This window comes from Manis javanica, chromosome 9 (genome assembly GCF_040802235.1).
Source record: "Manis javanica isolate MJ-LG chromosome 9, MJ_LKY, whole genome shotgun sequence".
NCBI lineage: Eukaryota > Metazoa > Chordata > Mammalia > Pholidota > Manidae > Manis > Manis javanica.
This window is the reverse complement of record NC_133164.1, coordinates 103,984,409-104,001,323: the sequence shown is the minus strand read 5'-3', so window position 1 is coordinate 104,001,323 and position 16,915 is coordinate 103,984,409. Positions and strand designations below refer to the sequence as shown.

The following is a 16,915-nucleotide window of genomic DNA, read 5'->3' as shown; positions in this document are numbered from 1 at the left end:
TGGGCTTTCTCTTAACATCGTGACAGGGTTCCAAGGGCGTACATCCCAAGAAAGAGACCACATGGAATTCATGTTGTCTTTAATAACTAGCTTGGAAATCATGCAGTGGCATTTCCTCTCCATCTTATTGGCTGAAGCAGTTACAAAGGTATGCTGATGGAAAGGGAGGGAAACAAAAATCCTGTCTCTTGATGGAAGAGTGTTGGCCTCACATTGAAAGAGCATATGGTATGGAATATGGAATTCTCTCATCCATACATCTTGGGAAAATATAATCTGCCATAAGAAGTGGTAGTTAGAGCTCTTCATTTAAAGCTACATCTCCCGCTTTCTAACTAGCAAGTAATATAAACACAAGCTTCTTATCTAGACATACAAACTGGATGAGGCCAAAAGAATCTGAAGAGACCCCTATCCAGTTAGGATATGTAAAAGGGAGCAGAGGATTCGTAGGCTAGGTAAGAGAGGACAGAGGATCGCATATAAATAGCCTGTTACCTGGAAAATAAGTCTTATCTACAACCAACCAGCTTTAAAAAAAAAACACAGAACCTATAAAGGAAGACTAAACATTTCATACCATAAAAATGAGCATCTCAAAATAAAAGCTCAAGTTAGTCCTACCTCTAGACTGGTAGGACTAGGTGGTAACCAGACCTCTGCCAGGTGGCACCTAGCTGGAGACAGCCAGCTAGAACTTGTTCCCCTCCAGGCTAGAGGACCTGCAGTGGGGAGCTGTGGGGTAAGGACAGGGGCCTCAGGTTCTGGAGAGAGTGATGCACTGGAGCCGAACTGTGCTTCAAGGCTGCAAGAGAAGATGGAGAGCAAAGAAAAAGGGGCAAGGAATGGGCCTGAGAGCAAAGAGGCACAGCACCACAGAATTCCTTCATAATTAGATTTCTTAATATTATTTTCAAAAGTAAGTAAGTAGAATAAACTTGCCATTTTGCTTCAAAATGAAGTTCAAGTAACAGATCAGTTCTTATTTGAAAATTAATGTCTTTATTATTCTTTGAATATTTTACCAACAGTAAAGCCTAAGTTAATGTAACAAATTGATTACAAGCTAACAATTAAAATAAAGACTCAACTGTTCACTTCAGTATCTCTTGGATAAGAATTAAACTTATGCACACAGTTGCCAATATGAGTTTTAGGAAGAAATAATTTAAACAGAGAAAACATTTTTCATAGGGAAAAAAGAGTCAGAAAAATCAAGCAAGACTTAGTAAAGGATAATGCCATTACTTTCCTTTAAAGCAAGACATGAAAAATTAAACATACCTGAATATAAATTAGGGAGAAAGGATAACAATAAATATGCAGTACCCATAATGTATTCTGTGGTCATTATTACAGTGATGGTGTTCAAGCCACTGGGCCTGTAAGATACTTTTTTTTCTGTTACAAGAATCAGACTGCCAAGCAGATGGCAGACATAGATTGTGATGGTTCATTTTATGTGTCAACTTGACCCACCACAGGGTGCCCAGATTAAACATTATTTCTGGACGTGTCTGTGAAGGTGTTTCCAGATGAAACATTAGAAATCAGTAGACTCAGTGGTGGGCTGAGCCCATGTTGGCCAACATCATCCAATCCCTCAAGGACCTAAGTAGAACAAAAGGTAAAGAAGGAATTCACTCCTTTCCCCTGACTCACTTCTGAGCTGCAATATCTCATGTCACCTCCCCAAGCCTGGCTCCCCTGGTTCTCAGTCCCTCAGACTCAGACTGAATTATACCATCAGTGTTCCTGGGTCTCCAGCTTATAGATGGACATTGGAGGACTTCTTAACTTCCATAACCACATGAGTCAATTCCTCATAATAAATCTTTTTTTATATATGCATCCTATTGGTTGTTTCTCTGGAAATTCTGCCTAAGACAGACCAGACAGTCTCCCCATATGTGGAAGAGAAACATGGCTAACTTCTTACAATCCAACCGTCCATTTTCCATGACCTCTATCAATCTGTTTACACATGCTATTTTATCATCTTTTTCATCTCAATAAACTTTTATTACAATTTCATTACAGGTTGATATTTACAGATAGCTTTATACTGAATGCATTTCAGGTAAGCTGTTTCCAGTGACATATGGGAAAGCAGAATAATTACATGGATGGGCTGCCACCAAATCCAACTTTTGCCTGGACTGAAATGCCATGGATAGAATTTAGACACTAATGGCCTTTAATTTCAAAGAGCCTTGACCTTATATTCCTGACCTTTTTCATCCATTATCACATCCACACCCATCTTACTTAGCTCTGCACCACTGTCACTAGATACAAAAACTAGACATGAACATTTTTAGTGCCATTATACACCTTGCACAGAGGCTCATATGGCAGGTGATTAAATATTTGCTGAAAGAAAGTGAATTTAAAAATGTATATGCTTTATGTAAGAAAAAGTTTTATTTTTATAAGAAGCTAGAAAAGAAAATGAAAAAGCTGAAGAAATTATATATGAAGATACTACATGTAAAGAAACCATAGGAATAGCCTCTATATCCTACTGTTGGCTGGTTCAAAAGCTCAAACGGGCCTCAGGTTATAACATATCGTGTAAGTCCTCCTCCCCGAACCTCTGATAGCCTCCGGCAATGTCGTAAAATATTCAGTATCACATGAAACCTCTTGTCAGCTTTCAAAGCTGTGAACTCCTTTATGTCAGCTTCCACTATAAAATATTGACCTGAAAATAAAGATATTAGTGCTAATTTTTATAAGGACAACTTTCAAGATGAGTCTTTAATGCATTACCTTATGAATATGAATGGCATTAATTATTTTTATCATTATCCAACCAAAGTGAGAACTGGTATTCTTGCTAAAATAATAATTACGCTTTCAACTGAAGTTGAAATCAAACATTCAACATAATGTTTACTGTAACATTTCAGAAATGTAGTCTTGCTTATTGATCACTAGCTGTCTGTTGGTATCTTTTGAAAAATTCACTTTTCAAGAGGCAATATGGTATAGTGGTTAAGAGAATGGAACCCTCAGCACCTCCATCACTTAACTAGCTAGCCTTAGGCAAGTCATTAAGCTCTCTTTGCCGAGTCTGAAAAATGGGGGTAAGAACAGTGTGTACCTCATAAGGATGCTGTGAGGATCAAAGCTCTCAGTACACTATGTGGCATATAGTAAGTGCCACATAAGCATGCCTGTTATCATTACTATTCTAATTCTGAACACACTGGGTATAGTTTCATAGCAGACTCTAAAGCAGTGTTTTCCAGCCTTGGCACTACAAACATCTGGGGCTAGGTAATTCTTTCATGTGTGACTTGTCCTGCGTAGCAAAAGGCACTTCAGCAGCACCCCTGGCCTCTATCCACTAGATGCCAGTAGCACCCCAACCCCTGTTGGAACAACCAAAGCTGTCTCCAGAGATTGCCAAATGTTTGGGGAAATCACCTCTGGGTGAGAACTACCTACCTAGATTTAGAATTTTCTAGAATTAGTTTTCTCATGATTTAGTTACACTTGAAACAGGTGACAAGTACACACATATATATATATGCTATCGTTTTACCTTTGGTATCCTTCGTTTCTTCATCAATAAATCTGTGATAGAGATTTCTGGCCACAGAATTTATGGACTTTTTTGGCTGATGTAAGATCTTATATTTACTAACAACTGCCTTGTTGATTTCTTTAATAACATCATTAATTTGACAATAGGTTAAACGAGATTTCATGTACCTGTAAATATATGATTAGTTTTTTAAAGAATCATTATACAAAATTATTTTCTTTACAGAACATTAATACATTTTATACAGTTGCAAAGCTATTAGTACTTATTTTAAAAATTTTATATCAATTTCAATATACACCAGATATGCCTCAACAGCTGAAAATTGAATAAAGACCACAATATATTAGTACCTGTCTTCCCTAGTTATATCTGGATGCATTAATCTCTTATCTTCCACCAGCAAATTAATATTATAACCTAAAATAAGTTCTCAAGTTCTCATTCAAATGGGCTGATTAGTTACAAGACAGCTTATTCAAACATTTTTAAATATGAACATGGGAAAGGAAAATCTAAATATTAGTAAGTTATATAACTCATACCACTCCAGTTTTCTGCTAAAACTTGTGTTCAGAAAGACAGAGAAAAAAAGAGGAGGAGGAGGAGGAGGGAATGAGGAATGATGACAAAAGAAACCACAACAAAGATGATGAGGCAGCTCAGGACAAGGATGCCCCGGTGACGCAGGGGCCGCAGAGACGGGGCTCTGGGTACAGGGCAGGGGGAGGGCAGAGGAGAGCCGGTGTGCAGCCGGACTCTTTCCTCTTCACCGGCTCACATCTCCTTCCAGCGCGGGCTCTTTCACTCTAAATGCTACTCTTTCCATCCGTATCTCCCTCTCGCCCATCACTCCCTCTTCCAGTCACTATTGAGTCCTAGACTATAAAAATAGGAGACTTTCTATTTGGAATGGTCTGTACAACCAAAAAAGGAACGATGTGCCTCAATTTTTCCCTTTAACAAACTGTGGATTAGTTATGTGAAACTCTGCCTCTCCCTTCCATTCAAAGGGGCAGTTTTCTAATCAAAACTTCCTTAATATAAAGTAAGATATAAATATGTTAAAAGGAAAATGTCCATATTGACCAAAACCATTCAATTTATCATTCTTTTCTAAATTCATTCTTTGCTGCTCTGCTTTTTCTAACTATAATTTTCAGAAACTTAATACCACAGCTCTCTACATGCAATTCCTTTAAATCCTCTGAACTGTTGCCTTCGTTTCCTCAATGCCCATCCCCACCTCTGCCAGTGTTATTCACTTTAATTCCACAATGGTATTAATTTTTAAGGTAAATAAATAAAAGCCCCCTGCTTAGAATACATTCTTCCTCATCCTAATCTAAATTCTCTCATTCATAAAATAACCCCGTGTTTAAAAGTGAATAATCTGCCATGACTAATCTCCTTCCTATATCTCTTCATAGAAACATTTCCTAAAATCTCTTCTACTCTACTATTCCTCACAGACATTTGCTCTTCCCTTTAGCTCAGCTGATGAGTAACAACAATTTGAAAAACTGAATAGTATCAAACAGAATTTTCATGAAAATAAAGAAAGGAAATAATTGAGTAACAACAACAAAAAGATTAAAGAGAAATGTCAGCCTCATTAGTCTCAGAATTGTGGAATAGCCAGTTATTTTTCAAGTGGCTAATGAGCATATGGAAAGGTGCTCGGCATCGTATGTCATTAGGAAACTGAAAACTAAAACAAGATACCATTAAATACCTGTTAGAATAGCTAAAACAGAAAAAGCTGACGAAACTAAATGTTGCCCAGGATATCAATCAACTGGAACATTCATTAACTGCTGGTGGGGATGAAAATGGCACAGTTACTGGAAGACAGTCTGGCAGTTTCTTACAAAGAACATACTCTTACCACATAATCCAGCAATTACACTGCTAGGTATTTACCCAAATGAACTGAAAACTTAGGTCCACATAAAAACATGCACACAGCTGTTTACAGTAGCACTGTTCACAACTGCCTAAAACTGCAAGCAACCAAGATGTCCTTTAACAGGTGAATGCACAAACTGTGGTACACCCAGACACTGGAATATTAGTCAGCAATAAAAAAAAGAACTATTTAAGCCATAGAAAAGACACGAGAAGAATCTTAAATGCATATTACTAAGTACAAATGAGTAAGTGGCAAGAAGCCAGTCTGAAAAGGCTACATAGTACAAAATTCCAACTATATGGCATTCTGGAAAAGGCAAAACTATAGAGACAGTAAAAAGATTAGTGGTTGCCTGGGGCACAGGGGAGAGATGAATAGGAGGAGCACACAGGAATTTTTTTAAGGCAGTAAAACTGTTTTGTATGACATTATAATCGTGGACACATGTCATCATGCATTTGCCAAAATCCACAGACTGTCCAACACAAAGAGTGAACCTTACTGTAAAACGTGGACTTTAGTTAATAATGTCACTATATGGGTTCATCAATTTTAACAAATGTACCACACCAATGCAAGATGTTAATAACAGGGAAAGCTGTTTTCAGGTATGGGAACACTCTATTATCTGCTCAACTTTTCTATAAATCTAAAACTGTTCTAACAAATAAAGTTTATTAGTTGAAAACCAAAGAATGAAAACAGAAACTGGTATGGACAACTCTCAGAGAAGTAAAATCATCATGCTCTTTGCCCCAAGAATTTTCCTCTGAGGAATCTCATCTCAAGGAAATAAATAATTACAATAGACTTGTCTAAAACAAATTTCACTGTGCCACTATTGAGAACATTGAAATCAACCCAAATATTTAATAAGAGAATGTTTAGACAACTTATATGCTAACTACATGATGAAATATACAACCATGAAAATACAAATTTATAATAATGATGGCAAAATAATAAATTGTATTTATAGTATAACTACACTGTTATAATAACCATCAGAAACAACCTGTTATATATGAGAAATTAAATAAAATCTGGAAGGAAATTATCTTATCTGAATGGTGGAATTACAGAAGAGTTATCTTCTGACAACAAACATTTTCTAACATGTACTATCATATGATGAAAAAGTAACAAGAAATACAATATAAAGCCAAGAATTTAAGCAAAGCCCTGGAATTATGAGAGTTTACAAACATGGATTTCCATAACTGGTTCCCCATTATTGCTATCTGTAAAGAACAAAGGCAACTTTCCTGTATTCTCTTCAGTAACCCAGGACCAGAAATACAGCACAGATTCAAGCAAGCATGTGGTGTAAGGGACAAATGGAAACCAAACAAATGTAGCATTCTCTAATTCTCAAATCTATACAACATGCCTTCTTTAACATTACAACAAAACTTAAGGCTACTTCTAAAAAGTAACTGGATAAATCTGTGTCACAGAATTGTTCCTGGAGAGGACTCAGCAATAAACGGTCCATCTCCAGATCACTCTATGGAAAGAGGTTTTACAACTAAATAAAAATTATGGCTTTAATCATCTTCAATAAATGACTTCCTACATTTTCATAATACAGTATAAAACTATTTTAGAAGAGATCAATATTTGAACACAGCATATTATGAATATAATCAAGCTTTGTAATTTAAACAGTCATGTATGTTGATTATTAAAGAGTTGAACATTTAAAATTATCTTAAATACTTACGCAGGAATGCCATTAAACTCATCAGATGTTATAAATGACATTTCTTTAATAGCTCTTTGTTCTTTTGGGGGCTTCTTTGTGGGTGGGGGTTCCTCACTTTTGCCTGGTTCTTCAGGGTCATGATCTGATACATTAACGCTACAGAATAGAGATGCACAGACATCTAGGTAATCATCAGAATTTGCAGCATGCTACAAAAGTTTTCCCAATTGAGTAAGTTTCAAACATATGACTCATCCTGTTATAATTTTACAGCCAGTATTTTTCTCTATATCTACCCCTTTTATTCAGGAAGATCTAAATAGTGAAGAGAACAATGAAAACTTAAGACCTTAAATTTTCAGTAATATAATTGTACTTACATACCCACAACATGGTGTACATAGTACATATGATAATATCTTTGACACCTATCCCACTGGCTCCTCAAAGTCAGTATATATAAAGGTGAATTTATCTTAACCTCTGAACATCTTCTCTTCCTGACTTCCTATTTCTGGACATGGAAACATCAATCATTGTATACTTTTATTTTTCTAATTTATCTTTTGATTGACTATCAGTTCCTGTTTGTTGCAGACTCATTTTAGTTGCCAGCAATGAACACAGATCACCCTTGCCCAATTTTTGGAGTTAGCAGATAGATCAAGGATGCTACTAAATGTCCTCGTCTCCCAGCAAAAATGATCTGGCCTAAAACATCAATAGAGCTCAAGTTAACAAACTCTGCTCTAAGGGAAAGAAATGAGGAAAAGTGGGAAGAGAGCCTGACGGAGACTCACCCTTGGGAAAAAGGGGCTCCAAGGCAGTGGAGTAAGAAAACTGGTGAAGATAGGGAAACATTCTTTCCAGTGTAAGTGACAAAAAAGTAACAAATCTAACATAATCACTAATAAAACTGCAAGTACCTGAAAAAGCAAAAAGATGTGAGGTGTTCGTCTTAATAGTTTTATAAATCCAGAAAGCAGGAATAATTAAAAATACACTTACAAATTCTGGGTTACTGTTACTTGAGGCAAATAGGGAGGAATGTTTTCTTTGAGATGTTCCACATCTTTATAATCTTCTTCAAGGGATTCATAGAGTTCCTAAAATTTAAAAAATGCTCAGAAATAAGCATTGGTCCAGGCTGTGTGTTTTTAAGATGTTATAAAGAACATGGAAGACTATGAGTGTTCAGAATGCAGAAGGGGAGAAAAAGCACTGAAGGCAGTATTTTTAACAGTGCCCTTTGGTTTCTGAAGCTTTTTAGATGGCAATAGAGTATTTTTCTCCACTGGATTTTTTTCAGAGAGCAATTCTTATAATCACATTGTAACAGACCAAGTTGACATTTGTCTTTCTAAAATACTCTAACCTTGGGAAGTAACTTAAAAAGAAATACTGGAAGATTAATGTTTGTCACTCTTGTAAATTGCTTTTGTTGACTTAGCAAATACTCCTCCTCAGTGTCATTTGTATAACAGCACCAGAGTGATAATGCATGCCTAGAATGCAAGTATGAGATGCAGTTCAGAATGACTTCTATTGCTGACATGCATATATGCCAGTTTAATGAATATTTCTACTGGATCATAATTGCTTGTTTAGGTTTTACGTTGTCTTAACTTTCACTAGAATTTCAGGCTATGAACTTATGTAAATTTAACAAGAAAAATATTGTACCTTTGAATTCTTGTCATCTGACTCTCAATCATAATATGAACAAAAATTCCAAATAGCCTTCAATTCTGAGTTGAGCATTCTCTAGGCCCACATCTAACCTTGGGCATTCTTGGGCAGGTTAGAATTGAGACCAATATTGGTTTCTATTTTGAATTTATATGATATCTTTCTTTAAAAGAGCTGAATGATGTTCACAGATAGTAATTTCAACTAATAGGATAGGCATAATCATGCTCATTCCTACAGTTGAAAAATATTTACAGACTTCAAGGATTATAAGCCTGAAAGGGACAGTAGAAGTCACCTTGTCCAATCCCACTGAAAACATCAATGGCGCTAACGGCACGAGTTAATTATGATACAGCCTGAGTTATTTTCCCAACAGGTAGTATACAAACTCTATTAGCTGAATTCAATTAGAAGGCTTATTTAGAACAAAATGTGTGGGTGAATGAGGCTCATGTTTTTCTTTACTTGAGAATCCTTATATTAAATTTTATAGAAATAGAGAAATGCAGAATAGACCTATGAAACAGTTCAGTGTGACCCAATATTTTCCAAATGAGGATCTTGATACCCCAAGAAGTAAAATGACTTTCTCAAGGTGGCAGAGGGTACAAAGGGCAACCAGGGATAGATTCCACATCTCCTCCCCCTAAAGCCGGTGTTCCCTCCACGCTGCTCTACAAGGATGTATTTGTTTAAATTAAACCTTCCAAGAATTATTTAGGAGATCTTCCTTTTCAGTATAAGTTAATTCCATTGGCTACCAGCATGAAGAAATATCTTTGGAGCTTTACAGTCCTTTATACTAAGAAAATAAAATGTAAATGGCACTATCTACCATTAATAATAATTTACAAAGCTAAGAACATTGTGAACTTAAAGAATCCTTAAGAATTCCCTGGGGATCATGGAGTTTGTATTTAATGCCTTTTTATTATTTTTCTTCATTATAGAAAAGCATTACCTTGAGTGAACTGTTGGTTTGTTCTTGATACTGAATTTCAAGTTCCAACTTATTTAGAAGGTCATTTACTACAATGATCTCATCTCCTATTTTATTTAACATAGTCTTCAAGGTAGGTTCTTGACCTATTAATAAACAAAGATGAAATGATAAATAAAATGTATGGAAAAGCAATAATACATGTAGCCAACTGAACTCTTGGAACAGAGTGTTACCACAGAGGGACATCAGGGGGTAGAGAAAGGATTAGTGTTTCCATCCCTAGGACCTGACTTCATAGCTAATCTTAAGACCTCATTTCTAAATAGTATGGAAGAGAAGGGAGAGGTAAGTACAAAGTGTTTCTGGCAAATTCTGCCTTTATATTAGAACATCTAGAAATGCTGGACAAAATAAACACCCTTCTGCAGGCATAGCTGAGCTTTCATGAGAATAAGGTAAATCCCCAAGGGCTCAAACACGGACAGAGAAGCACAGACCAGGCAGTACATGTAAACTGATGCTGCAGCAGCCCGCATCTGGGAGGTGGGGAGGAAAGCTGGACAGAGGAGGTGGTCAGTCTCAGCAACCTCAAGCATCTGGTGTTAATCGGGACAAGAGCCAAGGCTTTGAGACTTCAAATCACCGGGCATTGGAAGTGAGAATCCCAAATGAGGCCAAGACCCTTCTTTACTGGATGTATCTTCAGTGAAAGTGCAAACCTCAAAATTCCTAAAAATTGCCAGGGAGACAAGCTTATCTCTTGGATTGGTCCTCTGGTGTGGGTGTTAGGTGGGGGACAGTTCCTGTTCAGAATCTGTCTAACAGAAGTTTGGGATTCACCTGGGTTTAGGATTCATATTTATACTATTCACACTATTCATGATCCCTAAGCAGAAAAAAAGGTAACATAAAAAGTGGCAGGCTTGAGTTTCAAGATGGTGGCATGAGAGGTGAGATGGAGAACTCCTCCCAAATCCACAAATACTATGAAAATATAGTTAATTAACACAACTAACCCTAAAACAGCAACAAGAAAGAAGGCTGAACTAGACTGCATGTAGATCTCACTAAAGAGCAGACCTCATGAAACAGGGTAACAGACAAAAGCCTTAATCCAGTGGGACCCAGGCGCTTCCCCACCCCAGCTCACCGGCGGGAGGAAGAGAAACGGAGTGGGGAGGGAGTGGAAGCCTAGAACTGCTGAACACCTAGTGCTGGAGATTTGCTTTGTGAGCAGAAACCGACATTGTGTGGTGCTCTGGATGTTGGGGAGCTCAGATAGGCGGAGTGCTTGAGAGACTGAGATTCCGACCGTTTGTGGGGGAGGGGATCCACATCTGACAGCTCTGTGTCAGAGGAAAGGCCGGCAGTCTGAGAGGCTTCCTAGCACCAAGAGGGCTTGCTGCACAGGGGAGAGGAGAGCTGGACAAGGTTGTCTGGGTGTGCTCTGCACAGCTGGTAGGGAACTTTGAGGAGCTTCAGGTGCTCCATCCCCCTGGCTGCCTACTCAGCTCTGAGGCCCCCCACTGTGACACACAGCCTGCTGCGCCTTCCTCCTAGCCTGCTGGCACTAGGTCGCAAACCGGCAGTCACTGTGCTGGTGTCAGCTAGCCAGAGAGAGGCCCCACCTACAACAGCTAGAGACGCAAAGCACAAAGGCTTACACCTGTGTGCTTGGCTCACTGGCTCTGACACTGGAGACAGGCAGCACAGACAGGACCCAGGAAACAGATCTTTCCTTCCCCCAGGCACCAGCTCCGCTCTCCTATGACCCCCAACCTCACTCTAGGGGTGGAGCAGCTCCAGAGACTGGAGCTTCTGGGCACTAGTGGGCACCACACAGAAATATGAAACGTCAAAAGAACATGGTTCAGACCAAAATCTCACAAACCCCAGAAAAAGGCCCAAATGAAACTGAACTCACCAATCTTCCTGAAAGATTTATTCCAGGGATTCAAGGACGGTAAAACATTCGAAAATCCATCAACATCATCCACCACATCAACAAAAAGAAAGACAAAAACCACACGATCATCTCCATAGATGCTGAAAAAGCATTTGTCAAAATTCAACATCCATTTATGATAAAAACTATCCACAAAATGGGTATAGAGGGCAAGTACCTCAACATAATAAAGGCCATATATGGCAAACCCACAGCCAACATTATACTTAACAGCAAGAAGCTGAAAGCTTTTTCCTTTAAGATCTGGAACAAGACAAGGATGCCCACTCTCCCCACTTCTATTCAACATAGTACTGGGGGTCCTAGCCATGGCAATCAGACAAAACAAAGAAATACAAGGCATCCAGATTGGCAAGGAAGAAGTTAAACTGTCCCTGTTTGCAGATGACATGATATTGTACATAAAACACCCTAAAGAATCCACTCCAAAACTACTAGATCTAATATCTGAATGCAGCAAAGTTGCAGGATACAAAATTAATACACAGAAATCTGCTGCAATGAACTAGCAGAAAGAGAAATCAGGAAAACAATCCCATTCACAATTGCATCAAAAAGAATAAAATACCTAGGAATAAACCTAAACAAGGAAGTAAAAGACCTATACCCTGAAAACTACAAGACGCTCTTAAGAGAAATTAAAGAGGACACTAATAAATGGAAATTCATCCCATGCTCTGGGCTAGGAAGAATTAATATTGTCAAAATGTCCATCCTGCCTAAAGCAATCTACAGATTCAATGCAATCCCTATCAAAATACCTAAAGCATTCTTCAATGAACTGGAGCAAATAGTTCTAAAATTCTTATGGAACAACAAAAGACTCCGAATAGCCAAAGCAATCCTGAGAAGGAAGAATAAAGTGGGGGGAATTACGCTCCCTGACTTCAAGCTCTACTACAAAGTCACAGTAATCAAGACAATTTGGTACTGGCACAAGAACAGACCCATAGACCAGTGCAACAGAATAGAGAGCGCAGATATAAACCCAAGCATATATGGTGAATTAATATACGATAAAGGAGCCATGGATATACAATGGGGAAATGACAGCCTCTTCACCAGCTGGTGTTGGCCAAACTGGACAGCTACATGTAAGAGAATGAAATTGGATTATTGTCTAACCCCATACACAAAAGTAAACTCAAAATGGATCAAAGACCTGAATGTAAGTTATGAAACCATAAAACTCTCAGAAAAAAATATAGGCAAAAATCTCTGGGACATAAACATGAGCAACTTCTTCATGAACATATCTCCCCAGGCAAGGGAAACAAAAGCAAAAATGAACAAGTGGGACTATATTAAACTAAAAAGCTTCTGTACAGCAAAGGACACCATCAGTAGAACAAAAAGACATCCTACAGTATGGGAGAATATATTCATAAATGGCATGTCCGATAAGGGGTTGACATCCAAATTATATAAAGAGCTCACACACCTCAACAAACAAAAAGCAAATAAGCCAATTAAAAAATGGGCAGAGGAGCTGAACAGACAGTTCTCCAAAGATGAAATTCAGATGGCCAACAGGCACATGAAAAGATGTTCCACATCACTAATCATCAGAGAAATGCAAATTAAAATCACAATGACATATCACCTCATACCAGTTAGGATGGCCACCACCCAAAGGACAAACAACAACACATGTTGGCAAAGATGTGGAAAAAGGGGAACCCTCCTACACTGCTGCTGGGAATGTAAACTAGTTTAGCCATTGTGGAAAGCAGTATGGAGGTTCCTCCAAAAACTCAAAATAGAAATACCATTTGACCCAGGAATTCCACTCCTAGGAATTTACCCTATGAATACAGCAGCCCAGTTTGAAAAAGACATATGTACCTCTATGTTTATCACAGCACTATTTACAATAGCCGAGAAATGGAAGCAACCTAAGTGTCCATCAGTAGATGAATGGATAAAGAAGATGTGGTACATATACACAATAGAATATTATTCAGCCATAAGAAGAAAACAAATCCTACCATTTGCAACAACATGGATGGAGCTACAGGGTATTATGCTCAGTGAAATAAGCCAGGTGGAGAAGGACAGGTATCAAATGATTTCACTCATCTGTGGAGTATAGGAACAAGGAAAAAACTGAAGGAACAAAACAGCAGCAGACTCGCAGAACCCAAGAATGTACTAACAGTTACCAAAGGGAAATGGACTAGGGAGGATGGGTGGGAAGGGAGTGATAAGGGGGAAATGGGGGCATTATGATTAGCACATATAATGTAGTCGGAGGGGGACACAGGAAGGGCAGTATATACAGAGAAGACAAGTAATGATTCTATAGCATCTTAGTATGCTGATGGACAGTGACTGCAATGGGGTATGTGGGGGGACTTGATAATAGGGGGAGTCTAGTAATCATAATGTTCAAGTAATTGTACATTAACGATATAAAAAAAAAGTGACAGGCTTGTGATGACCCTGGGGTGCCTGACAGAAATGAACACAAGCAGCATGCTGTCATACTCCCAACCTCTCCTTCTGGAACCTCTCTTTAGCTTCAGAGATTTGAGGATGGGAAAACCAGTCTCCTCATCCTTAGAGAAAAAAAAAACTAATAATAAACAATATTCAAAGAGCAGATCAAAAGCACAAATGAAAAACTAGCCTTCTAATCAAATCTTTCCATCTTCACTTCTAGTCACCAAACAATGAAATTACACATAAGTAAAAGCACTGTTTGACCAAATCCGCACATTGAAGAAGCCGTAGAGTGAAATGGCTAGAAGCTCCAGGCCTACAGTCAGAGACACCACTACCTACCTCAAGGTTACTGGAATAAGTGAAAAAGTACATATAAATCGGGTTTAGCACTGTATCTGCAACACTGTAAAGCACTCAGTAAAGGCTACCTACTATTCAGCATCAAAATGAGAAGCTGTATATTAATTCTAACAGAGAATTGCTAATTGCATTTTCACTAAGTTAATAACAACTAAAACAAATTGATAAGTAAATGAGAGTATTGCTATCTCTACTGAGATAAATTTCAGGGGGTTAAATAACTAGTACTAGATAACTGGCATCTCAAATAACTATTAGTCACCTAAATTTTAGGGTCTCATTTGCTGATTTGTAGTAATATAATCAATTTAAGCCAATCCACTACTTTTGATAGTAGGGATCTAGTAAATTATAGCAGCCATATGGCAAACAAATTACTGGGCTTTATGAAATAGGCTATGGAACCAGACAAATTATTATTGCCACATACAAATAAGTTACTCTATGTGCAGTAATCTAATAGGTCAGACTGCTTCAGGTAGACCTTCTGCTTTGGTGGGATCATTTGAATTCACGGTTTGATAGTTTTACAGATCTCCAAATTATACCCGTGTATCCAACACTCATCATGCCCTCAGACAGAGAATCTAACTAAGACTAATTATTAAAAATTTAAATGTCCTTTTAGTATTTATCAATAAAAGTGGCATAGAAGTAGTACTAGACTGGAAATCAAGACAGAAAAACTATAGTCCTAACTGATTACCTCTGAGCTGAGGGACCTGGGCAAACCACTTGACTTCTGAGAGTCATGGGTGAAATGTGGGGTCTGGAGAAGATGAATCCAGATAAAGTTGAACCTTCAGCTTTAACTTTCTACAGAGAATGGGAGCCATGAACTACAAAATGTATGATGCTCCTTTATTAGAGGCTCTCAACAAGAGATGGGGAACACCAAAGTCCCTAGGAGGACATGTATAATTTGAAAGGGTATTCTAAGACTACAATTTCATAGTTGAAAATTTTTTAAAAATGACTAATTCCTAACATAAACCACAGTAAAGTTCAACATGATCTTCCCAGAAAATGAAATTCTATCAATAAATCTTTAGCTCTGATACATAGGGCTGGGGAGCACATCATTTTTGTAAACAACATTTTCCCAGACTTGATAAGGATCATCTATGTCTGTACTTTCATTGCATCATCTTCTTTCAGCACTTCAAAATATTTTGGAAGACAATTATCTCTACAACCACAAGTGCCACATAACCATCAAATCTCAGTATAGTGCCTTGTGTGTCTCTGAAAAACTTAAGTAAATAAATCTAACATTCTAGTTCATTGTTCAATGTAACTTACATTTTAGTATCCTTTGCAATATTCAAAATACTGATGCTGAAGTGCTTTAAAAATCACTATCAGAAACTTAAAGTTACCAACGGTACATTCACTTAACCAGGCATAAGGTATTCAAAGTGGAACAATAATCAAAATGCATTGCGTAGGTACAGTCGGTAGAATCTGTTCTACTTACCACAGTTTCTTAATGACAGCATTTTTTTAATATTGCCAATCTTTTCATTAATATGAGAGCATAATTGTTCTAGATCTGGGGAGGACATCCTTTAAGCCTGTGAAAGAAAAGATACACACGCATTTACAAAAAAAGAAAAGCCAAATTTCAGTTCACTTTCAAAATTCAAGAATGCTTAATACCCAGTAAATCACATCTTGAAAGGAAAATACAAAAACTCAAGAGCAATTTCTTTTGATTGTACAAAATTCAGTTTGTAAGCAAAGTCCAGTACTGATTTGTTTTAGAACTTCCTGTAGGCAGTGCGTCCAAACCAGGCTGCAGGGGATAAGCCTGCGTCATTTTTTTAAGGAAATAAATTAACTATTTATAAAGACATTGATATTTTCTTCAAACACGCAAAATACACTGACTTCTAAGGAAAAAGACAATTTAAGTGCAAAGAAAGGGGGCCAGGTAAGCATTCTCCTATGCTGCGGGCGATTGGGGACTAGGGTGAGGAAGGGGGCCGAGGCAGCGGAAGATCTAAAGCACCCATTAAAGCCGACCGAGCGGAAGTTCCATTCCCGCTCCTCCGCCCCGCGCGGCCGCGCGCCCCCCTTCCCACCCAGGGCGGAATGCCCAACTCCGGACTTCAGCCTCGCGCGGATCCGGGAGCACAGGGTCCACTCGCCTTCGACCGCCAGCAGCGGACACCAGCCTCTCGGCCGAAGGATGACGCGCGACTCCGTGAGCGAAATTCAAACTGCCCGCCAGCACTCAGCGCCGCGCAGGCGCACATCGGAACTCTTCGGCGACTGCGCGCGTCCCCGCGTTATCCGGGGCCTCGGCTGGGCGGAGCCGGGGTGGGGAAGAGGCCGGG

At 38.4% G+C, this 16,915-nt stretch overlaps 1 protein-coding gene across 1 annotated transcript; it reads right to left on the bottom strand.

Annotated features, from left to right (window-relative positions):
• Positions 1-988: 988 nt before the first annotated feature.
• On the bottom strand, positions 989-16,856 carry SKA1 (spindle and kinetochore associated complex subunit 1). Its single transcript, XM_017648627.3, has 7 exons — positions 16,727-16,856; positions 16,054-16,150; positions 9,824-9,948; positions 8,179-8,276; positions 7,189-7,326; positions 3,551-3,720; positions 989-2,704 (listed from the first exon to the last, which is right to left on the bottom strand). The coding sequence occupies exons 2-7, from the start codon at positions 16,139-16,141 to the stop codon at positions 2,556-2,558; spliced, it is 768 nt and encodes a 255-aa protein (XP_017504116.1). The 5' UTR covers positions 16,142-16,150; positions 16,727-16,856; the 3' UTR covers positions 989-2,555.
• Positions 16,857-16,915: the final 59 nt, after the last annotated feature.

Bases quoted from the DNA above. Each gene is read 5' to 3' on its own strand.
- SKA1 (XM_017648627.3), bottom strand. From the start codon at position 16,141: ATGTCCTCCCCAGATCTAGAACAATTATGCTCTCATATTAATGAAAAG. The intron at 8,277-9,823 runs GTAATGCTTTTC...TTTAAATTTTAG, and splicing joins AAACCAACAGTTCACTCAAG to GAACTCTATGAATCCCTTGA. The intron at 7,327-8,178 runs GTAAGTGTATTT...TCTATTCTGTAG, and splicing joins GTAACAGTAACCCAGAATTT to CGTTAATGTATCAGATCATG.